Consider the following 25,068-nt stretch of genomic DNA (forward strand, 5'->3'; position numbering starts at 1 on the left):
TAAAATTTAATTTGATTGAAACGCGAGGCAGGGTTTGCTTTGCTTTATCGAAGACAGCATTGCGCATATTTACATAGAAAAACAATGGAAAAGAAGCGGAGTAGACGCGTTCTGTGTGAACTAAAGAGTAATTTGTGGATTGTGCCAGGCATTTCTGCAATTTTATTTCCCCTGCTCTTGCTTACAGATTACTTTATTAATGCAAATTAAATAAACAAGATTTGTATGATTTAACGACACCATAATGGAGTATCAACTCACTCTGGAACATGAAAGTGAAAACTTGCAACCTTTCAGGTATTTGCAAGGCCGTTTTTAAAGGTATAAAGAATACAATTTACTAGAATCACTACAGTTGTACAAAACAAAAAACAAGACGACGATATCAGACTGCAACATTCATCTCTCCAGATATGAAATGGGATTGTGATTAATATGCTGGTGAAAGTAACTCAAATTCACGTCCCACAACACAATAAAAACATTACACATAAATTAGAGTTAATGACATGGTCTGTAATGTTGCCAAAAAGCAGTGTGAGGCACAAACAGACCGTCTGTACATTTTTTGTGCCTCATACTTTTTGGCAACATTCACATCATTCTCCTACTAAAAACAAAACAAAATTAACAGTGACTACCACCTACTGGACAAAACTTAGAAATGTTAGTTCACCCAAATGTTTATTTTTTTAATTCTGTCATTTACTCACCCTCAAGTTGATCCAACCCTGTAAGAGTTGGTTTCTTCTGTTGAACACAAAATATATTGGTAACCTAACAGTTGACGGTATTGCCTTCCATGAAAAAAAACAAAACAAAATGGAAGTCAATGGCTACCGTCAACTGTTTGATTACCAACTTTCTTTAAAATATCTTGTGTTCAACAGAAGAAACAAACACTTGGATCAACTTGAATGACAATTTTCATTTTGGGGTGAACTATCCCTTAAAGATTTAGAATTGTGAACTGGAGGACCGGTCAATGAATTAATTTTAAAACAGATGGCAATATAATTGACATTCACAATAAGCCATATTTTGATTTTTCAAAGCTTTATTTGTCCTCTTAAATTCAGAATTCATCTGTGACCAACAAATGACCAATCAAGACAGTCAAACAGAGCAGTTGGAGGCATCATGGTGTCGCTTGTCGCTTTTGTCTCGTGTCTGAAATGCAGAAAACCAATTAATACAAGAGCAGCTCCAACTCTCAGAGTCAAAACCCCAGTACAATGGCAAGGACAAAATAACCCTATCATGCTTTTAGAGCTACTGCTATCAATCCAGTTCACTTCCTCTCCTCACCAGGTCAGTGATTGACAGGTCAATAACATCACATAATTTTTAGGTCTGCACGCGCGTTTCCTCATCCATAATGAATATCCTTTATTATTCATACTGTATATTTCTCAGCGTATGGTAAAAGCAAATACTAAGACGTACCACATTGGTACAGCTTCCAGAGCCTTTGCACATCCAGATAACTCAAGTGAGTCCTCTGGCCGATCTTTACCCCGATCTCTTTGGGCTGAATCGTAGGTTTTCCATTGGAAGAGAAATACTTGCTGCAAAACAATACTAATTAAATGTTTGGCCAGCCAAACACACATAAGACGTTACGCACCCAAAAAGCCATTCAATCTTTTTCAGGGTTACGTTTTGACTGGAACACCTACTCTCCATAATGCAAAATTGAATCCAGGTCATATCCCAGACCAAGGGTGTCCCCTGCCTTCTCCATAAAATTTTCCCGTTTCCCTGTAAAATACAAAGCAGTGAGTACAACCAATAACTGATGCATTAATTACTCTAACACCTTTACTGTCTGCTCATATTATATCATAATATTATATATACACATTTTTGTTTTAGTATAAATAAATGAATATTAAGTGATGTATAACTAAATATTACATAACTATAAAATATACATTTATGAATACAAACTAAAATCAGTTATTAAATAATTATATATTAAATAAAATAGGGTGGACCCTAAAATTATTACTATTGTAATTAGTCAATTACAATTTAGAACCAATAAAAAAAAAAAAATTACAAAAAAAAGGCTACTGGTAACCTGAAATTCCCCATTTGAATTTCAGTTTATCTAGTAGATTATTACTTTAGAGGATTGTATTTGGTACTTTGATCCCTTTAGGATTCGAAATTCTGAAAGGAATTCCATCAGCAATCCTTCAGGATTTTTTTAGATAGCACAGAAAAGCTGAATGAATGTAATAGCATGCATACCAGAGGCAATGTTCTCATAAAATATAGTGATATAATCATCACGGTCTCTGCGGGAATGCTCGTGGAATAAACCGAGTGAATGAAGGATCTCGTGGCAGATGTTCCCAACCGAACAGAGCGGCCCAACCAGAATAGGCTGCTCACCCCCCACACAGCCGACGTAAGACGCACACCTTTAAGAAACAGCAAATAACTGGTTTATTTGTACAAGATTAAAATGTTCAGTGTCGGCACTAGATGGGAAACAAAAAAAACCAGACTTCATATACCAGACTTCACATACAGGAATGTGTCCAGGCAAAGACAGAGTAAAAGTCCCTATAAATATGTTTTTTGAAACTAAACTCGTTGACTCACCCATTGCTTAACTCAAAGTGCAAGTAGTCAACTTCATTAGTACGTGGATGGAACCCGATGCACGTCTTCTCAGAGATCATATTCAAGGCTTGAAGAATAGCTTCAGTCCTTTGTTCTGAAGGCCACAAACATGTACAGAAAATAAAGAGATTATTCCTCTGAATATTTCTACACCATCTGATATTACCAAACATAAAAGCTCAGCAAAAAAGCTTTTTTCATAGCAAATTTCCTTACATATACATTTTTATAAGAACACAAGATTCAACAGACATAACCAGAACAAATTTCACAAACATTTGATAAACAGAAATGGAATTACGTGGAAATAGGGCAGATCGAATATTGTTGGTATGAACCACTGCCATTGGGGGGGATAGAGGGTTTTAACCCACGATATAAAATTAGGGCCAAATCCAAATCTTCCGAGAGTGCAGAAGAGGTACAGTAGTCCCACTCCACCCGGTCAAAGGCTTTTTCAGCATCAAGCAATATCAAAATCTCTGGTATGTCGGGTCAAGAAGACTCACCAAGAGCAGGAACAATTTCAAAAGGCACTGACATGTATCCATTCACCTCCTCCCACAGTTGCTTCACTGCGTTCCGGTCACGCTAAAGAAAAGAGAGTCTGAATTGTGTTCTCAGGACAGGGCTGTTTTACATAAACGTAAGGCAAGACGCAACAGATATATGACTAATAGATATCAGCAAACTTCCCCTGTTGATTAATCACAGTACATTAAGACAATTGTTTTTGCATTGCAAGTTTTCTGAAATGTTGGATAAGCACCAAGCACTAAATTTACATGCATTTTCAGAACAAGAGCCAGGTTCAAAAGTCAGATTTCATTTTGTTGTTAAAGTTAAGTTTTTACTCTGAGATCTTTATCGCTCCATAAATGAACCTCATTGGTTTCACACACACGTCAAGCGAACATGCTTGAGCTTTTGTTTACCACAACTGATGTGGGAGTATGAATTTTGAAATGAATAAAAGCCTAAATTCCATGTGGTCATCATATAAAGTGATTAAGTCTCTTCAGAAAATCTGAGCTAAACGGCTCAATTCATATGGATTAGTTTTACGATCACTTTATGAACTTTTTGAAGTGTCAGATGTGTAGCTGTCAATAGAGGGACAGAAAGCTTTCAGATTTCATTTGAAAAAAAAAAAATATATAAAAAATGATGAATGAAAAGGCAGTCCTGAAGTGTCAGCTAGTCTCTCCCCTGTGAAGGCCTCCTTCCCTTTACCTCTCTACAGATAAAGCATTGCCGGGATGATTCCGGTACACGTGGCTACACGGAAGCGATACAAATTCTTCATTATAAATTAAGGCCAGACAAGTAGTTTGTTGAGGGTTGGTTTGTAGGGAAGGACTACACGCTTGCGCACATATATTCAAACATGCATACCTATAGACGGAAGAGAATCAATCAAAACTAACTTTAGCTGGACAATAACTTTATTCTAGAGCTGCTATAAAACCAAAACAATCTGTTACTTTACTTTCCTATTATCAATGTAAAGCCGCTTTGGAACAATCTGTTGTTAAAAGCGCTATATAAATCAAGATGACTTGACTTGATTCTTGACTCAAATGACTACTAGTCCTAGTCTCCTGTAGGCTATATAGAGAACAACATTCTGAACATGAAAGTATAGTTAGGGCTTACAGGTAGTAAGACATCCCCCTCCTGTACAGCGTAGTCTTCCTCAAAATCTGTAAAAGACATTGACAGGTCATGTCAGGACTAAAGCTTCTTATGGGTCATGCAGTTGTCTTACCCAGCACTGTTTCACTTGGTCTATTCAGAGGAGGCGGTCCACTGACATTACCTGTAGATAAGATATATATTATGTCATATACATTTTTAAATATATTTATTAAAAAAAAAGAAAAAAAGTTTTACCATCATCAAACTGGAAATCAGACAGTGTGACCCTTTTCAGTGTATTCACAGGATATGTATGATATGTATATGCATGGCTATAACCATGAAAGTAAACTAGATGTGTAATTATTTAAGAACTCGTGAAAGATTTGTGGAAAAATAACGTACCTTCACAAAACCATGACACCAGTAAAAGGGACCACAGCATTTTTTATCAGCTACTAACTTTTGGATAGAGGGAAATGTCGTATGAAACGACCAGACAAACGTGTCCTTTCAAACACGTCCTGTATTTGCAAAGTATTCAACCACCTGAGGCTCATGATTGACAATTAATTCAATGAACTGCAAGTGGCGCCGTTCACAATGACTGGTGGAACCAATAACGCTCACGTTGTAGTTTCATTCCGGATACTTTTATTGGTGGGACGCAGGAATAATAAACACGTGAGCGGTGTTTTGCTGCTGACAGCTGATATCTGAAAATCTTCTTGTGCGGTGAGCGTGTACAATTAATTTATTTTATTTATTACAAGAGATATATTTACCCCACGCAGGAATGTTTTATAATGCTTTAGCTGCCGGAATATGTTCTACTATGGTAAAACAACAGGGTTATTTTACAGTAATAAGTTCCTGTGATATTCACTCTCTTCTGTGAGGCATCTGAAACATCCCTTATAATTCGACATGTAAAATGTAACCATGGTGACAGTAGTTTCGGACAAAGTACCATTTTAATTGCCGTTATTGTTACTGTAAATCATAATAGATTCGTTTTATGTTATGACTGGGACTTTGTTGTATACCATCGTACTGAATATTTACATTATTCACAAATCACAATGGAATTTCATAGCACTTTCATGGTAAACAAAAGGATATTGCCATGGCATTTCTATTATAGACCTCAGGGTGCATTTTGAAAAATGTTGTTAGTGACTGGTATTTTGGCAGAAACTATGGTTATATTCATTTATACTAATGTACCATATATTATTGTAAATATTATATGATGTCTTGTGTGGTTTTGCCAACTTGTTTTCATTAGCACAGGTTTTGTATTTCCTTTTGAAATTGATTGACATTGGTCTCAGTTTTTGAGTGAAAAAGTTCATTCAAGTTTATTAAAGGGTTCACCTAAAAAATTACTCGCCCTTAAGATGTTACAAACCTGTATGAATTTCTTTCTTTTGCTTAACACAAAAGAAGATATTTTGAAGAATGTTGGTAACCAGACAGTTGACGGCACCCATTGACTTCCATAGTATTTATTTTTCCTACTATGGAAGCCAATGGGAACTCATGCAGGTTTGGAACAACTTGAGGGTGAGTAAATATGACACAATTTTCACTTTTGGGTGAACTATCCGTTTAATTTGGCGATAACATGGCATAACAAGAGAACAACCAAAAACACAAAAATTGTCAAATTCTTCGGGAAGTTGTTATACCCTGTGTGAGCAAAATCGGTGAGTTTTATTCCAATTCAATAACATTAACTAGCATTTTTGGGAAAAAAGGAAAATCTCAGGGTCAAAATGTCCCGAACACAACATGAGGGTTTTAATGTCTGATCATGAACATATTCTCTCATCCTAACAGAACTCAAAATGACGAGGTGGGCCAGAGCAAACAACGTCCATAAACACAAAGCAGCCGATGCCACACCATGGAAGCAGCTGAAAGCGAATAGGAATGCTGGAGAATCAGGAACTAGCGGCGGTGGTCGACACATCCAGCGAGGAGCAGGCGTAACGAAACCCAACCCGAGAAGGAAGAACGTAGAGCATGACATTGATGACGTGAATGGGTTTATGGAGTATTTAAAGCAGACCGGTCAGGACCTGCAGAGAAAGACTCCGGCAGACCGGGACCTGAGAGAAGACGTAGCGACAGCGCTGAAGAAAGACGGACGACGAGAGCACAGACGGATAAAGAGGCAAAACGTTAAAAAGAATAATATGGTGAGGATTTAAATGCATGTAACATGACTGTAGATATGTGATTATTTCATATAAAGACTCATGTATGGAAGCTTCCCCAAAGGAATTAAAAAACAATAATAATATCTACGGAGCCCTGCACAAGACGTTGACTATATATACATTCATATCTCGTGTCCACGAATTATGAATTTGCTCTCTCGTTTTAGTAAATCGTCCCACGTTTTGATTTAACCCCTAAATGCATACCTTGGGTCTTTAGTGACCTCATTAGTTTTTTAAAGTTGTACATCCTTCTTAGTATTCCTCAATCAATTCATTATAAACAACATAACAAGAAAATAAATTAATGCCTGTTTTACCATTCATTGTATAGGGTCGCTAATGACCCCAGGTGTGTAACAGTGTAAGAATGTTTTTTTTTTCTGCACAATAATTGAATCTTTGAGTGAATAAGTGCAATTCACCTTTATTCTACAAGGTGTACAACCATTGTAGAAGGTATTCTACAACCATTTTCACATATTCACAATTTTGTAGTCTACATGACGATAATGCTATCGCTTTCAAAAAACGTGCACTTTGAAACCCTTTTTTAAAAGTTGGCTTTTTCAGGCCCCCAAAACTCTGTTGTCGTGTAAATGAACGGCCAAAACGCATACGTTTTTAATTGAAAATGTTGTCAGAATTCATTATTACGTGGCCACGATTTAGTAAAACAAGGGAATGAATGATGTCGTACGAGGAAACGAAATGGTAGAACGTGCTGACGAATTAGTAACTCGTGGGGATATTGTTTTGTCCTGCTTATCGGCTCCTTAGTACATCATACAATTCAGACATTTTTTCGTGCAATTCTGAGTTTATATTTCACAATTCAGACTTTTTTCTTCAAAATTATGATTTTTAAAAAGTCACAATTACCTTTTTTTTATTTATTTTTTCATTTCATGGCAGAAACAAACAAAATATTCTGAGCTTAAATCTCGCAATTTTCTGTTTTTTCCCCCCTGCAATACTGAATGTACACATTACAATTCGGATTTTTTTCTAAAAGTTCTATTTGCAAGATGTAAACTCAGAATTTTGAGGGGGAAAAAAGGCAGAGTTGCGAGGTAAAATGTCGTAAATACCTTTTTATTCTGTGGTAGAAACAAACTTTTATACATATACTCTCACATTTTGGTTGTAGATTTGCTTTAACTGCAGGAAGCCTGGTCACGGGCTCGCCGACTGCCCGGAAGCAGATAACGATGAAGAGATGGGTCGCGGTATTTGTTATCGCTGTGGTTCCACTGAACATGAGATCCAGAGATGTCGAGCTAAAGTGGATCCTGCCATGGGTACGAGTTGAATGAGATGTCACGCACTTAAAATGTATGAAAATATCAAACCTGCTATGATTTATCATATGAATGTTGCTGTTTTCTAGGTAATTACCCATACGCCAAATGTTTTATCTGTGGTCAGACTGGTCATCTGTCCAAAGCCTGTCCTGACAACCCAAAAGGACTGTATGCTGCAGGTCAGTGATTTACCCGTTTAACCCTATAAAGCCTAATGTATCATTTTTGATTAGCATATTTAGAGGTTTACTGAAACTGTTGTACACAATCTTCTGTCTTCTGATTGATAGTTAAAAAAACATTTTTAGCAAGTAAAATGCCTTTAAAGCGACACTATGTAACTTTTCAACCTTCATAATATATTTCCAAGATCCTTGTGATGGTACATCGACTTACAATAGGTTGAATGACACGTCTGCCATAGCCTGACAGGGTCTGTATCGCTTTTACTGGCACTATGTAACTTCGGGGTTCGGGTAGTAACCAGAGCACAAAAAGAACTACAAAATTCGACTGCTTTACGGCATACGTCACTTCCCCCACCATTTCGTCAAATTTGGACGTGAGAGGCCAACCAGAGTTTGTTTTCGGCTTTCGTGCGTATGTTTTTGTCATGGGGGTTGTTTACACCTGGCCACTTTATGCGTTTTCTCAGATCGGATAGCTATCCGATCGTGAAAAGTCCAGGTTTAAATGCCCTCCGAAACGCATTTGAGACGGATTTGAATCCGATCCCTCAAACCACTTCAGGAGGAGATCTGAGACGCATTCCAGACGAAACTGGACAAGTGTAAATGCATATGGTTTTTTAAACCACATATGTAAATTGTACTCCTCCCAAAAATGCTAAAAAAATAAATAAAAAAAAACGTGTGAGAGCGTTGTATAGGCTATTTTGTTATATCCAGATATGACGAAGCGCTGGAACACGCATCACCGCAGATGAGCAACTGCATCAAGCCAACGTGCAAACTATCGCAAATCAAAGTGAAAGTAAGTCGCAGACGCTTAACACACAATCTTCATCATTAAAAGTAAAGAAACGAAATGATCTTACCAGGGCTGTTACTGCTCTCTCTTATTGCGGTCTTTGATTTTGAAATTTTAGTTGATGATCTATAAAATGCAGCTCATATCTGTTGCTTTCGTGACGACGTTGTTGACGTTGATTCCTGCGATTATCATGAGAACAGCTTTCAATATCTCACATAATTATCATAAATAAGCCTAACGTAGAGGTTGTAAATAGTGTAAACGAGCACAATTTGCTAACTATTATGATAAATTGCAATAATAATGTCTAATGACATCATAACGGCCAATGTTATGAAATAATGCGACGTAGGCTACATTTAACTTAATTGATGTTATCTGGCATTTTGTAATGTTTACATTCCAATAAAAACAACACAAATTAAATTATACAGTAGGTCTAGACTATAGACTATTTACTTGTGATTTAGCTGCAATCATGTAAAATTTTTATAATATAATTTACGACAGTGCAAGTATTCCACAGCGACTCTAGGGGTCGCTGTTTGACAAAAACACAATTTCTACATAGTGTGGCTTTAAGTATAATTGTAAAAAAAAAAAAAAAGTCCACTTTTTTTTTTTTTTTTTTTACTGATTTGTATATAAAGTAAATTTAAGAATAACTTTTATACTTAAGTAACATTTCAAGATGAACACTTGGGCTGAAGCAACTTGGTGCACCGATGGTGAGAGGACCCTATTGTTTTTGCTCATCTTCTCCAAAGTGAATCGCTTTTTTGAGAGCCTAAACATGCTCGAAAACTCATGCAACTTTGCACACGCTTCAGAAGTGGTGAAAATGTATGTGTGATACAGGTTTCAGAATTGTGTGGGGCAAAATGGCTCAATTATTGCCCCTACATTTTGCCCCGGCTCTACATTTCACGTACAGGTATGAAAATTGGTACATGTATGTAATGACCCAATACCTACAAAAAAAGTATCTTGGAGCGTAGCCCTAAACATAACAGGAAGTCAGCTATTTTGAACAACTTCTCAGATTTTGTACAGTTTTTGCCATTTCCAGACGTTGTACTTTAACGAACTCCTCCTACAGTTTTGATCTGATCATCTTTAAAATTGGTGAGTGTATTCTTAAGGCCTTTGTGACGTTAAATTGCGAAGATCTTGAGTTTTCGTCGAAGGATGTGCCCTCGGCGGCCTGACATGTAGATGTGCAAACCCAATTTCAGCCTCTGGGTGAAATATGCATCATCAGATAAGTTCTCTGTCAATATTGATTGCAGTTCCGATGTTGCTAGGCAACCACAAACAGCCTGCAGTATGATGTCCGATCTGCCCCAAACTTCACATGTTTGATAAGAGCCCTGTCCTGAACACATGACCATGCTCATATTCGGTTATATTAATAGCGCCACCTGCTGGTAGCAGGAAGTGTGGCAAATACAAATTACTTTAACATAGTCCTTCTATATTTACATACTGCCCACCGTGCTATGTTTTCCTAAAGGCGCCGGCGCCGGGTGGTGGTGGCACGGGTGCGAGGTCCCTTTTCATCGCTGCTTGCAGCTTTAATTATTATTATTTAAATATCATGTTAAAATGTGAGTATCAAATGTCAGGCTTTTGATTAACGTTTATTTGTTCATCTGTCAATCATCATTGCATTGCATTATATGTTTTTCCCCACAATAAAACTACAGAGCTTTGATAATAAAACTAAGCATTTAAATATCATCTTACTAAGACATATTATAGGGATATATAGAGTGAAAACTGATATATATGTGTACAAGTATTTATCCTACTATAAAACTCTCATTGATTAACATTACAAGCATCTTACTTTTTGGCCATAAAAATAACAAAATCTGCACCAAATTGCATATTTTTGCTCAGTTTGGGCCTTGGAATAACACTGAAGTGTTTATTTCCTCCTTGAGTTTGAGCTGCAAATCCTCCTATATCAAATATGAGCCATAAAATCTGATGTATCAAATTTGAAACTCAACAAACAAACAAAAACACATACAAACTTTTAATATTATGACTAAAGCTTCAATAAACTGTTCCATTTCAGAAGATTAGATTTTTTCTTTCTTTCTGACTTATTTCATATGTCAGGACTTAGAGGGTTAAGCATTAAATATTTATGAATATGATAATATCTCTGAATCATCTTTAAACATGTATGTATATGGTGTTTTGTTCCTGTAGGCGGTTGCTGTCGGGTTTGTGGCTCAGTGGAACACTTTCAGAAAGATTGTCCTGAACACCAGAGCTCAAGTGAGTCCACTGGAATATTTCTATTGTTTAAGTCAAACTGAAAACCGATACATTAAGCTCAAACTTCTTTTTTGCAGCTAATTCTATCACTCTTGGCCGGCTGTCCAATAGAATCAGCGCTGACCACGAGGACGTACATGTGCCTGTGAAGAAAGCACAACCCAAAAAAGACAAGGTGGTGGTGTTCTGATCAACAGCTGTTGGGGGAAACCTAGAAATGGACCATTTAACCGCTAATGTCTTCACCAGTAACTGTTTGCCATGGATGTTTTTACACACAAAAGTGACTCTTCCTGTTTTGAGGCCATTTACTTGCTGTAAAAAGAGCCTTGTGATGCCTGAGACTTGTGGACATCACATATGTACCTGATCTTAAGATTTAATTATGGATTGTGTTTTAATGCTCAAGCCTCAAAGATTGAGAGAATTTGAATATGAAAAGCAGCATTTATTTACAAGACACTTTTGTACAAATATACTCTATAAAAGTGGGATATTAAGTGTGTTTTCTGTGATGGTATATTCTATTTATAGGAACAACTGTATAAATATGCATTCCCCCAATAAACTTTGCGTTTTCTCACAAAACCACACCACAGCTATAACGATAACACAGAGGAACTATATTATTGCAGTCACTTTCAGAACGATATTTTCCCAGCTGATGAATAAGAACATTGACAGCTAAGCCAGACATTAAAGTATGAGCTTTTAAATCGGCAAAACTGCATCACACACTTAGGATAAAAAGAACATTATTGTCTGTTGGTGCGGACAGTAATATAGTTATCTTTAAAGTGTTCTTTATAGTAATTTTTCTTGGTGGGAATGGGCCTTCAAAACAATATACAATGCTGTAATTGATCTCTTAAAGGTATAGCGGAGGATGTTTTACTTCCTGGTGGGTAGTCTAAACTATTGGTCCTCCTAATTGTCAATCATTCTGGTGAATCAATCAAACTTTTCAAAAAGTGGAGAGGGCGGGTCTTATCTAAAATTTGGAAAGATCCTCCGCTATACCTTTAAAATTGCTTAAAGGGTTAATTAACACAAAAATGACCCTCCATTGACAGCCATTCATATTCATTTTATATGAATAAAAGCCTAAATTAAATCTATTCGTCATATAAAGCGATTGAGCCTCGTCAGAATATTTTGACTAAACCACTAAATTCGCATGGATTAGTTTTACAACCTCTTTATGAACTTTTTGAAGCGTCAAAGTGGTAGTTGCGTAGCTGTCAACGGAAGGAGAGAAAGCTCTCAGATTTCATCAAAAATATCATCATTTGTGTTCTGAAGATGAACGAAAGTCTTACGGGTTTAGAACGACATGAGGGCGAGTAATTAATGACAGAATTACATTTTTTGTGTGAACTATCCCTTTAAACATGGCAGTCGTTATCGTAACCTTAAATAAAATAAATTAAAATAAAAAGATTGTCCTAGAACCACAGTGTTGCGCATCAGAACTCTGTGTTAAGCACATCTCTCTCCAGAAAGGAAATGCAGGACATTGCCGTCTCCTCCATAGATTTGGACCAGCCCGCTAGGTTTCCCTCCACATAGGGCAGCACTCCAGAGGTCACCTGGTTATAGTACGACACCTAGAAGAGCAGCCAGAAATGTTCAGATTCAGCAGAAAAGTGTTTTATTGTTTTTATTGAGTTTCAGACGTTATAGTTGGTACCTTGCAGGTTAAAAAGCCCATTTCGTGAATGAGGAATCCTGCACATTTAGCTTCGCTCCGAATGGAGTTCTCCTCAGATGGAACTGTTGCCACGGTTACGGACCGGAGCGCTATGACGTATGGGTCTCTGTGAGAACAAAAATACATTTTGAGCCTCACATTAAAGATGTGTTCATCCAAAAATGAATCATGTTAACAGTGGAATCATACCCATTTTTGCAGGGTTGCCTTTTAGACAACAGGAACACGAAATCCCGACTTTTGCCTCCGTTAACTGTGGCGCATTTAATGTGATAGATGGTTTCCTCCTCATCTGCTTTCTCCACCTCTTCACAGCTCCTGGAGGAAACACGGAAGTATGTAGATGATGAGAAACACAATTTTACATGCGATTGCAAAACTTTAAACACAGATAGAGGGATGCAGATCGCCTACAGATAGTTGTTGTCCCACTGTGGCCGTAAGCGCAGGTCGGCGAGCAGCGAGAACGCGTGAAAAGCCGCCGTTTTGACTTCCATCTCAACTCTTAAACACAACATCTCTGCTTCCTCATGCACGTAAACCCCTACCTGCAAAAACACACTTATTAAAGCACTGTAGATACTTACTAGGCATATTTAGGTGCATAATACATAATAATGTAATCACATGATAATAATAATTTGTTACATTTATATAGCACTTAAAAGAAACGTGATGATGACCTTATCGTTGATGTTACTGGCCTCCCATCCCCGTTTACCAGCTAAGACTGTGAGAGCTGCCACGTTGTTATACCCCAAATACACCTGCAGAGGGCAGAGATGTTACGCCATGTTACAGAAGGTTTGCAGTAAATAAACTGTGTTAAAGGAGCTTTTTTACTTCATACATCCAATGTGAAGAACTAGAACCCATTGGCTGCATCTGAAAGCACATACTTTCTGAGTAGGTGCCTCTTTTGAATAAGTGATTACTTTGGGACCACTAAAAAAGTATGTTCTATATAAACCACCCAGCCAAAAAGTCGCTGTTTGGATTTTAATTTTAGGCAAATGCTTAAGAGTCTATGATTGGATGATTATTGCAGTGTTATGTTATGTTTCTAGCATGTTATATGGGACATTCTACCAGAAACGTACATTTCCACTTTAAAAAATCTTGGGGAAAAAAATATATTTTTCTTAAATCTGAACGTTGAGACATATGGAGGACATGTTAAACTATGAGAAACACATATCATCCCATCTCAGCATGTTTTTATGATTAAATAAAATACATTTTTATACGCATTTCACCCCTAAAATGTCAGGCCCTGTCACAGACAAATTTGTATATGTTAGAATGGTTTCCTAATGAATTTCTTTGATACAGATAGCATTTTCTTATTGATCACATGTCCCTGATTGTATCTAACATAGTTTTATAATTCCTTTAAGAAATATAAGTAACTTTTCGGTCAACTGTAGTACACAAAATCACAGAATACCCGCAGGCACTCATATAGTTGTAAAATAACTACCTTTACATAGGAGATTTTTATAAAAACATAGTAGTGGATATATACCCCCACCTTCATCTACACAGTTAAAGAGATTAATTAATTAATATTTCCTCAAATAGTACACTTTTATCATAATTTCCTGTGTGACAGGACTGACCATGGCGTGACAGGACTGACGGTACTGTGACAGGACTGACTTTATGGATTTTGATGATGCAGAAAAAGTTATGTTTTGTGTTCTTTATTTAAGTTTTGATTGGCATTTCTTTTTTAAATTATTATTATAATTTTAATGTTAAAGTAATATTAGACTATGGTAAAATTCAGCCAAGGACATACATAATATTGCCAAAAGTATTGGGACAGCCCTCCAAATAATTGAATTTAGGTGTTTAAATCACTTCCATGGCCACAGTTGTATAAAAATCAAGCACCTTGGCCTTCATTTTACTATTGCATGCGTTAAATACATAACATATGCAATAAATGTAATAAAAAAGAACAATAACATTAATTTGTAAGGCCGTGTCACACAGGAATGTGACAGGGCCTGATGTGACAGGGCCTGACGGTTGGCCATTGTAAACTGCCATTACTCAGCCTGCTAGCATGCTAGCATAAAAACTGTTAACATGCAAGCAAGGAATTTCAATAACCTTTTTAGACATGTTTTGGATTTAAAACATTTTCATTATTTTCTGGAATGTTTAACCGTGACAGGGCCTGACCCTTTAGCTCGTCTTCCTAAAAAAAACATACAAAAACAAGCTTAAAATCATACAATTCAATGAAACAATTCAGCCTTAATCAATGTAAGCTTCACCTGGGTCAAATGATGTCACTTCCTCTGAGTGATACCCTTAAAGGTGTATTTCACACATTTTATGTAGAGTTTTATGTAAACGTGACAGGACTGACCAAAACATGGGGACAGTTGTAAAATAGAATTTATTTGTAGAATTTATATATAATTTTATGTTTTTGATCAGTTGATGTGAATGATAACAGCTTAAACTTGTTATTGATGAGTTTTTTTTTTTTAAATAACAGTTTGTAGCATAACAAAACTATGAAAGCTGTAGCTCCAATTTGGCTGAGGACAAGGGCATGGACAGGATTTGTAATTTTCAAAAGTGTTTTTAATAAAGAAAAAAATATCTGAGAACCTAATGAATGACATATTCCTTTACAGAACAACTCACAGAAATCAACTATGAGCCAGTTTTAGACATTTTTGGATGAAATACTTTTTTATTCACTGTAACAATTCAAGGACAGATAATGTACGTTTCTGGTAGAATGTCCCATATGTTTGGCAGAAGTTCTTCTAACCCTCGTTGATGGTAGCTTTTCATTTCTTAAACAACCATGTATGAGACACATCATGGCCATATTCCAGGATGACAATGTCAAGATTCATCAGGCTCAGATTGTGAAAGAATGGTTGTGAGGATCATGAAGAATCATTTTCACACATGAATTTGCACAAGAGTCCAGAGCTTAAAGGTGCTCTGAGTGATGTCACGCGTTTTTTAGGCCAAAACATTTTTTGTCACATACAGCAAACATCTCCTCACTATCCGCTAGCTGCCTGTCCCCTGAACACACTGTAAAAAACGCGGTCTCTCTAGACACCACAGGCTCCACAAACGGCAACAAAAACAAACTGGGCTCACCCGCACCACGAAACATAACAAACAGTGCTCCAGCCAATCACCGACAAGAAGTATTTGAGGGGTGTGGTTTGGGGGTTAGTGCGCGTGCACATGAAGGGGGTGTGTGGAGGAGAGAGAAGCATGAAGAAGAGGGAAGTTTGAATTATGGCCGACACACGAATAAAGAGACGACGTTCCGATGAACAAATTGCAAAGAAGAGCAATAACAAGGATAAGGGACAAGGATAAGGAACGCGCAAAGTCCCGAATTTACATCGGAAAAACCCTCGAAAGGTGGCGAGAACTCCGCCGGCAGAAGAGCTTCCAATCCGACATTCAGTTGCTCTGTTTTTGCAGAACAGGTAAATCCATTTTTCTTTCTAAATTGACGTTCATGTTCGCCAAACCAACACAAGGATGTAATTAGCTAGAACTATGCAGTCAGCGTTAGCTTTGGTGAATACAACATATATGTTTCAGCTAGCGATCAATCTCTATTGTAAATGGTCAAGCAAATTCACAGTAGGGCGACAATTTGTGTGAATGATTGTTTTCACCCACTGTTTGTTATGGATTTGAATGTTCATTTATAGGCTATCGACAACTTTGACTAAATTTGTTTACGACGCCGCCGTTGTTTATGCTCACTGGGAAACGCGAAGCTAACGTTATCTTGCTATTATTGCGTCCTTGTATGGGAGCTAACGTTATAGTTATAACCTCAGGTGGCGAAACGATTTTAAGACAATGTTTCTCTTTTTCTGCATTCTGTTCTGCAATATATAAAAGCATTTATCTAACTTGGTGACATTACACATTGAATGAAGTATCAGTAAAACTTAACTTTGTTTTTAGTGACTACTTTGACTTTCCTTTATGCCGGAAGGGAGGGGAGGAGGGAGGAGACGGGACGAGGAGGAGGGAGGGTCTAGCTAGCCTCCGTTTTGTTTGACAACAATTCGAATGTCAACACTCCCGGCATCACTTAGAGCACCTTTAAATTCATTGAAAGTGTTTGGGATGTGCTGGAGGAGACTTTACACAGTGCTGACTCTTGCATTGACTCTGACTCTTGATCTTGACCAAAAATGTATGCACCTCTTGATGGAAATACATGATTTTTAGTCTTTTTCTTTATTTTTCTTTATTGGATCAGACTTCCATAGTGAGATTTTTACACAAAACTGACCGCTGAAATCAGCTTGTGGTACACAAGTGTTTTAAAAATGTATCACTGCAATGTCATTTCATTTACAAAACCGCAACATAATTTGATCAAAATTATATATTTTTAAATAAGCAGTATTATTTTATTATGTTTTATTCCGTATGTATCCAATGACTATTTTAAACTGATTATTTATTTAATTAGTTAGTAACCTACCTGATTACTTCTGTCCCAAGGCACAGAAATTGTTCCCTCGTCTCTTGAGTACAGAATGTGTTTTCTGGGGAAAATAAAATTGGAAATTTCCTAAACAATTTGGTATGTTTCAAAGAAAAGAAAAAAAATTCTGTACAAAAGTATACCTTGCCATGCGAATTCTCTTCCTGACAATAGCACCAAGAAATCGTCTTTGTCCATCCTGAAAAAAAATCATTTAATGATTTATGTGCCTTTAGTGATCGTTAGAGCTATTTTATATAAACTTGTATATTAATATTAAGTGAGCTATCGTGTTGTTGAATGTGTAGATAACTCACAAGAGTTGTGTAGGTGACATCAGGAAAGGTCTGTTGCTCACCATCACGTCCTGGGATGTAATAAATCATGGAGGCGCTGTTGATGTGTCTTGGTGTCCCTTCATTCCACTCCTCACAGTTATACGCCTCCACCCGAACACCCACCTCCACACTGATCGCAGAACAGGAGAACAATGAATTTAAAATATACCTACGTTTATTATATGTTTTTAATCAAGTCAAAATGGACCCTATTATTGTGAGAAGTGTGCAGAGATGTGGTGTGGTGTGGTGTGGTGTGGCGACAACCAAATATGTCATATTGCAAATGCATGTTGTCTTTAAAGGGATAGTTCACCCAGAAATGAAAATTGTGTCTTCATTTACTCACCCTCAAGTTGTTCCAAACCCGTATGAGTTTCTTTCTTCTGTTGAACACAAAAGAAGATATTTTGAAGAATGTTGGCAATCAAACAGTTGAAGGTAGCCATTGACTTCCATAGTGCTTTTTTCCTACTATGGAAGTCAATGGCTACCGTCAACTGTTTGATTGCCAACATTCTTCAAAATATCTTCTTTTGTGTTCAACAGAAGAAAGAAACTCATACAGGTTTGGAACAATATGACGATGAGTAAATGATGACAGAATTTTTATTTTGGGTGAACTATTCCTTTAACAGTTTAATGCATGAAAAGGTCATTTTGTTCAGGATGGCACTTCTATAACAGTCAGGTGAGGTTTATGAAGCTACTGTACCTGGTCTGAAAGGCATTATTGACCATGGCTTTGAACACCAGTCTGTCGCCGACACTGGACGGACCTCGGAAGCGGAACATGTCCACAGCTCCAAGAGAGGGATAGGAGCCACACAAACGACTAGAACAACAAAAAACACATGTATACGATGAAAAACACATACCGGTACATTAGTCTTAGTAAATAACTACACTACCCATAATAATCCCGAGGGGCAATCCAGCAATGTAAAGTCCGCCCACTCCCATGAATGTCAGAGAGTCAGTCTTACACTCTCAAACTACTTCAATATTTGTATACACTCAAATATGGTTGGAAGTTATAATAATTAAGATTTTTTCTTTTTAAATGATAAAGTCTCTTATGCTCACCTAGGCTGCATTTATTTGATCAAAAATACAGTGAAAACAGTAATATTGTGAAATATTATTACAATTTAAAATAACTGTTTTGTATTTGAATATATTGTAAAATGTAATTTATTCCTGTGATGCAAAGCTGAATTTTCAGCATCATTACTCCGGTGTCACATGATCCTTCAGAAATCATTCTAATATTGGGTCTTCTGGGTGGTTTCTATGGTGTTGCTATTTATTTTTAACTTAATTATTTTCATTTTATATTTATATTTTTCTGTTGGCTATGATTTGATGATGTCATCCATGATGCATCATGCATAATTTGTCATTTTGAAAATGTTCAAATACTTTGTTTCTTAATATTATCCATCTCGGAGCTGATTGGTTTGGTTCATGGCTTAGAATAATTAATACAAAAATCGATGTGAAAAATCCTTCCGGAACCAATACCTGTCACTGTTGCACTATGATAACATCCAGCATGAACGTGCATGTATACCTGGCTGATACTGTGGCCACATTCTCCATCCAGGCCATGATCTGTCCTCCAAACGTGTTTCCATGGTGATTAGCGTGTGGCGGCAGGACCAGCTCGATGCTCTCGACCCGCGTGTGCTCGGTCGACACCAAGGGCGCGATGGGTTTCCTGCTATACAGTCCTGAAACGCCAACAAATGCTGTTTAGCATGCAGTTTATCAGCTGCAACTTTCTGGATTGATGTGCACATTGACTCATGACTGGAACTTTTGATCCCATTGCCAAGTTGTTGTGGATCTAGCGGAGTCTCATATCTGTCCTCTGGCTGACTCTTTCAAGGGATTCTTTCCACCGGTTGTTCTTTCAGAATTTATTACCACACAACCTATGAAGTTTTGTTTCCGTGACACAGTGAAGTTATTAGTAGTTCAATCCCATGAAGTAAGCTAAGGGTGTGACTGTGACATAATAGCTCATAGGCTACATTCACACTGCAAGCCATAGTCAGGGTTCACAGACAAGGCTTAAAGGGATAGTTCGCCCAAAAAATTAAAACTCTGTCTTTAATTACTCTTCCTCATATTGATCCAAACCGGTAAGACTTTCGTTCATCTTCGGAACACAAATGAAGATCTTTATAATGGAATCTGAGAGCTTTCTGTCCCTCCATTGACAGCGACGCAACTACCACTTTGACGCTTCAAAAAGTTCATAAAGAGATCATAAAACTAATCCATATGAATTGAGTGGTTTAGTTCAAACAGCGTGGACAGTCAGATACACAGTTGATCACTTTTGCCTGCAGTCTGCAGTAGATCACTGGATTCAGCAACATTACCAGCCATGACCCTTCACTACTGCACCATCTCAGAACCTCATAAATAGACTCAAGTGTACTAACTTAATGGCAAAGCTTAAGTAAAGCACTAACCCTTGTCTTGAAGGTTGTAATAGTCCTTGATGAGGTTTTTGAAGGACTCTTCGTTGTAGAGACGGAGCCGTCGCCTCTCTGAAGCCAGTGAATGTTCCAGCATTCCCTCTACGGAGCCCTGAACGTCCAAGGGTCTCAGAGACACCTGAAAAACCATGAAAGAATATTTAGGAGTAATTTGTTTTTAAATATATCAAAAAGTCAAAGCATAAGAGAAAATGTGTTTCCCCACACATGTAATATGACTTTCGTTTTGGAGCCAATCAAATGTTCAGGTCTTGAGTTGTTTGAGATCATGCTCTCTGGCTGGGGTTTGATAAGAAATCTCAAATAAAAAAATAATAGATCAAATGCAACGTTAAGAGTTTTGCTTGGTATTTTAAAGCAAGATTGTATGTACTAAAATGAGTGTCTGCAGCTGCTGTTGCACATCAAAAATATACAAAAACTGTCAATATTCATATTAAATGAAAATATTTAAGAATCTTCTTAAGCCATAAGTATTTATTTCTCTGACTGTAATCCATACTGATGCTAAAAATGTCAAATTTTACAACTGTAATTCATATTTGTCCTACGTTTGATCATTCGTTTTTTTATTTAGTTAATTAAGTATTTAAATGTGAAGCATTTACAATAAAACACACATAGTGAGCTTAAAGGCGTACAAAAGGTAGTTCATAATTTATTTGTTTATAAGTAATTTATTCCTATGATGCAAAGCTGAATTTTCAGCATCATGACAGTCTTCAGTGTCACATGATCCTTCAGAAATCATTCTAATATGCTGATTTGTAATATTATTGTCTTAACTCTCACTTTTGATCAATTTAATGTGTCCTTGCTGAGTAAAAGTATTATTTTCTTTAAAAACAAATCTTACTGACCCAAAACTTTAGATCGGTAGTGGAATACTTAGATTTGAGTGGGCTTAACAGGGAAATTTCCCCTAAATTCTAGGGTGTATTCTTTGCAGAGCCGTTCCCTCACCTTGTGTGTTCCTGTCGGTTTGGCGACGAATGTGGAGAAGGCCACACAAACCCTCTTTGTCACCCCGCTGAGCACGTCCTGAACTGTCACATAGATGCCCACCTGATAAAACACTGGCCTGATCAGACTTTATAGTTATTCCGTTAATATTTAATACTGTGTAAATGCTTTTCGTCTTGTTTTACCTCCATACTCGTGTTGAAAGCCCTGTTAACTTTGGCTTTTATATTGATAACCTGCCCAACCCTGAAATACAGAGAGATATGATTATGATATGATATGATATGATATGATAAGAGATTAATATACCACATAACATGAGATAATTCACTAACACTAAACCTTGTCCTATGTGACCTTAAAGGCCAGTTCACATAACTATGATGATAACGATAAAGATGTAGTTATAAAAATCGTTCAAAATACAAAAAAGTTCACACCACAAATATAATTTTTCCAGATGATGAACGATTAAAACTTTGACAGCCAATCAGAATCCATCCTGCTGCTTTAAAAGAGCTCGAGCATTTAAAGCGGCAGTCGACAAACAGCAGAGCACGATATCGTCTGCAGGTGTGCATGCTAATATAGTTATAGTTATGATTATAGTTATCGTTCTTGATGTGAACAGGCCTTAATACTATCTATAAAATCTGATTGATGTTGTTTCAGGACCAACAAGGATAAGTATACGTGATAACAAGGGACACTACCTTACGGTCTCTTCAAACTGAATATCATCCATGGAAGCCGTGACACACGCCATTCCTGCATGTCTTTCAGCTTCAAAGTAGACATGAAGAAAGAAGATTTATTACACGGACCACTATATATGAACCCTCAAAGATGGGTACACACGTTGTTCTTACATTGTTCAACTTTGCTTGGCACCGTATTTATATTTCATGTGTCTAACTGGAGCAGAAAACAGGAAGGAGATGAAGAGGACACGTGTTAAATCATTAATGTGTGTCTTCCTCAAGTGGCCGACACAACTGGATTCATGCGAGATTTGAGGGTGAAAGGTGTATGGATGTTAGTTACCTTCTTTGTTCATATAGTCCAAAGTTGACCACTTATCTCAACCTACTCTCTGATGGCTCGATAACACACAAGGTTGTTTTGAAAAATAGGACATTTTACTGCATTGGCAGTCGAGAGCTTGTCGTTGTTGATTTTTGTGTGCAATACTTTAAAGATTCATGTGAATTTATTTTAATATTTCACAATGTAGAATAATTGAATAATGATAATAAATCATATTTTATATTTAATAGATTTAGAATAATTTAATAATTATATAAAATATTTTAATTATATAATACATTTAAATTATTTATTTATAATATATTAATTATTTAATAACATTTATTTAGAATAACAAGCCATATTTTAATTATTTAAAATGATTAAATAATAATAATACTCAAAAAAAAAAAAAAATCTAAATCTTACAGAATTTTACTATATAATTGTAGGAAGGTTGATATTTTTAATTTATATTTAACTAATGTCATAATAGCAACACAATATACATCCAGACTGAATGATTCTATTCAGTTGGTCTACATGAAGATGCTTGAAATATTAAATATAAACTGAATTATAAAAATGATCAAATGAATTAAAACACCATCAACAACATGCCATTAGAGGTCTTCTGTCCCAGTTCTGACAGGGGCATGGTCTCACTTTTTACTTCAAAATAAAAATAATATTTGTATACAAATCGAAAAGAATTAATAAAATATACATACAGATCACTATTATTCAAAATACAAAACATTAGATAATTTAACTGAAAAGAAGTTGTTAATTCTGAATAAATCTCACAAATGTTTAGATGAAAAGTGACGATAAATAAGAGCATAACCATTCAATAAATGTGTAAAGGGAATCAAACAAGCAACCTTCTGCATGGTTGGTAATCTCCCACAGCCCCACTCACCGGCCAGACAGGCGATGGTGTCCATCCACTTCAGCAGCTGTCCTGCACCCAGCTCTCCCTGGTGGTTGGCATGGCAGGGCAGGATGGACTGGCACATTTGCACCTCTACCGGGCCGGACCCATTCCTCCGTTCTTTCTCATGGGATCCGTCCGTGTCTAACACTCTTCTTGACCAGTTCTGATCCATGAAGCCTTGCTCAGAGACGTGGAGCGTTGAAACGACGGGAGGTCAGTCTGTTCCTGGGCTCTTATCAGGGCCGATGTCAGGTGACCTCTACTCTGGCCAACTTGGATGTTCCGTGGGATCATGTGATGTGATCGAGCTGAATACCTGAGCTACTACAAGCTGCAGGACACCATGTCTCTGCACACAAACCACCTGTGCTGCAGTTCATTTTATGACACATGGATTGTGATGTAATCACCATGTGTGTGTATTATTAACATGTGAGAGCCATAAAGTGTGGACTGATGTAATATGGCAGAATTGAGGAGCTGTGTTGCACCAAAACAGCAAGACAGACACCAAGAACAAAAACTATAACAATAATTATATTAGTGTGTACACGACACATAATAATGTTCAGTTTATTCTAAACGTCAGTAATGTCGTCAAAAGTTGCAACGCTGGTCTGTTATTTGGATTTTTTTAATCTTCTGTCAGTGTTTTTTTACTCAAAAGTCAAATGAATTTACTCAAATCGCTCTGAAAGTGATGTGGACTCTGCTATTTAGAGTTATGGCCCATTCACACCATCAAGACAACTATAACGACACGAACGAACAAACTATATAAGAACAAACTTTATTAGTGTCGCTCGCAACATCTTGAAGCTGTCTACACTGGACATGTCAAAGCGACCATTGCAAATTGGAGTACCTCAGAAATATAATGGGTTATCACATGACAAATCCCCCATAGTAAACCATTATATTTCTGATTTGCAACGGTTGTTTGTCAAGTCCAGTGTAGACCGTTTTAGCGTGGAGCTTTAAATAATCAAAGTCTATTATGGTTGGTTCTGATTGGCTGTTAGGGATTATATGATTCATCAGCTGGAAAAATCATTCTGAAAAGGCCAGTTCACACGATAACTATAAAGGTTTAATAATCGTAATCGAATAAATGTACATTTACATTTACATTTTACATTTAGTCATTTAGCAGACGCCCTTATCCAAAGCGACTTACAAATTAGGACTAAGTTCAGCGAGTCATCATAAAGAGGCAAAAGCAACAACAACGCAGGAAGTGCTCAAAATACGAAGTTCTGGTATTATTCAGAGTAGCATAAGCCTGATAAGTGATGTTTCAAAGGGAAAGGATTTTTTTATTTTTTTATTTTTTATAAGGTTAAGTGCTCACGGAAGAGATTGGTTTTCAGCTGTTTTTTGAATGTTGTCAGGGATTCTGCATTCCGGATGAGGGTGGGGAGAGCGTTCCACCAGCATGGAACTGTAAATGAGAATGTTCTGGAAAGTGATTTTGTGGCTTTCTGTGATGGAACCACGAGACGTCGCTCGTTGACCGATCGTAGGTGTCTGGTAGGGATGTAGACTCGTAGGAGTGAGTGAAAGTAGGAGGGAGCTGAGCCTGTGATAGTTCTGTAAATGTAAATGAACAAAAATATGAACTATGTTTTAAAAATCGTTTTTATTCTATGAGAATAGCGCCAACACAACACATTGCCAGCGCATAGATAACAACACAAACGAACGATATCGTTGGAATCGATAACTATTACGATAACTATTTGCTTCCACACCTCATATAAATATCTGTTTATTGTAATCATGTGCTGTAGTTACAGTATGTCGCCACTTCAAATGCTCGAGCTCTTTAAAGCAGGATGGATTATGGGTTGGCTGTCAATGTTTTTGTCGTTCATCATCTGAAAAAAAAAATGTATATTGTCCTTAACTGTGGTGTGGACTTCCCTTTTTTTTATAGATTTAGAAGAATTATGGCATCTCACCCTCCCTTCAGAGCACCTCGAAAACACATGAACAC

At 36.9% G+C, this 25,068-nt stretch overlaps 3 protein-coding genes and 1 long non-coding RNA gene across 4 annotated transcripts in view; 2 read left to right on the plus strand and 2 right to left on the minus strand.

Moving 5' to 3' along the window:
* The window catches only part of LOC309488705, a 169,050-nt gene that overhangs the window by 102,150 nt on the left and 41,832 nt on the right, over positions 1-25,068 (plus strand). The gene's annotated exons all lie outside the window — the stretch shown is intronic.
* Positions 888-4,855, minus strand: LOC309488700 (zinc metalloproteinase nas-14). Its single transcript, XM_082157038.1, has 9 exons — positions 4,678-4,855; positions 4,403-4,453; positions 4,291-4,337; positions 3,144-3,225; positions 2,614-2,728; positions 2,257-2,429; positions 1,680-1,761; positions 1,447-1,568; positions 888-1,170 (listed from the first exon to the last, which is right to left on the minus strand). The coding sequence occupies exons 1-9, from the start codon at positions 4,715-4,717 to the stop codon at positions 1,139-1,141; spliced, it is 744 nt and encodes a 247-aa protein (XP_082013164.1). The 5' UTR covers positions 4,718-4,855; the 3' UTR covers positions 888-1,138.
* Positions 4,896-11,588, plus strand: zcchc9 (zinc finger, CCHC domain containing 9). The gene is made up of 6 exons (XM_082157037.1): positions 4,896-5,007; positions 6,115-6,476; positions 7,648-7,798; positions 7,888-7,980; positions 11,015-11,083; positions 11,161-11,588. The coding sequence occupies exons 2-6, from the start codon at positions 6,123-6,125 to the stop codon at positions 11,271-11,273; spliced, it is 780 nt and encodes a 259-aa protein (XP_082013163.1). The 5' UTR covers positions 4,896-5,007; positions 6,115-6,122; the 3' UTR covers positions 11,274-11,588.
* acot12 (acyl-CoA thioesterase 12) lies at positions 12,104-23,898 on the minus strand. Its single transcript, XM_082157021.1, has 15 exons — positions 23,058-23,898; positions 21,823-21,892; positions 21,295-21,355; positions 21,110-21,211; positions 20,120-20,264; positions 19,210-19,369; positions 18,352-18,471; positions 17,616-17,766; positions 17,442-17,497; positions 17,296-17,359; positions 13,478-13,561; positions 13,209-13,342; positions 12,984-13,112; positions 12,774-12,900; positions 12,104-12,690 (listed from the first exon to the last, which is right to left on the minus strand). Exons 1-15 carry the CDS (start codon positions 23,242-23,244, stop codon positions 12,550-12,552), a joined length of 1,731 nt encoding a protein of 576 aa, XP_082013147.1. The 5' UTR covers positions 23,245-23,898; the 3' UTR covers positions 12,104-12,549.

This window comes from Leuciscus leuciscus, assembly GCF_965113295.1.
Source record: "Leuciscus leuciscus genome assembly, chromosome: 24".
Lineage (NCBI taxonomy): Eukaryota > Metazoa > Chordata > Actinopteri > Cypriniformes > Leuciscidae > Leuciscus > Leuciscus leuciscus.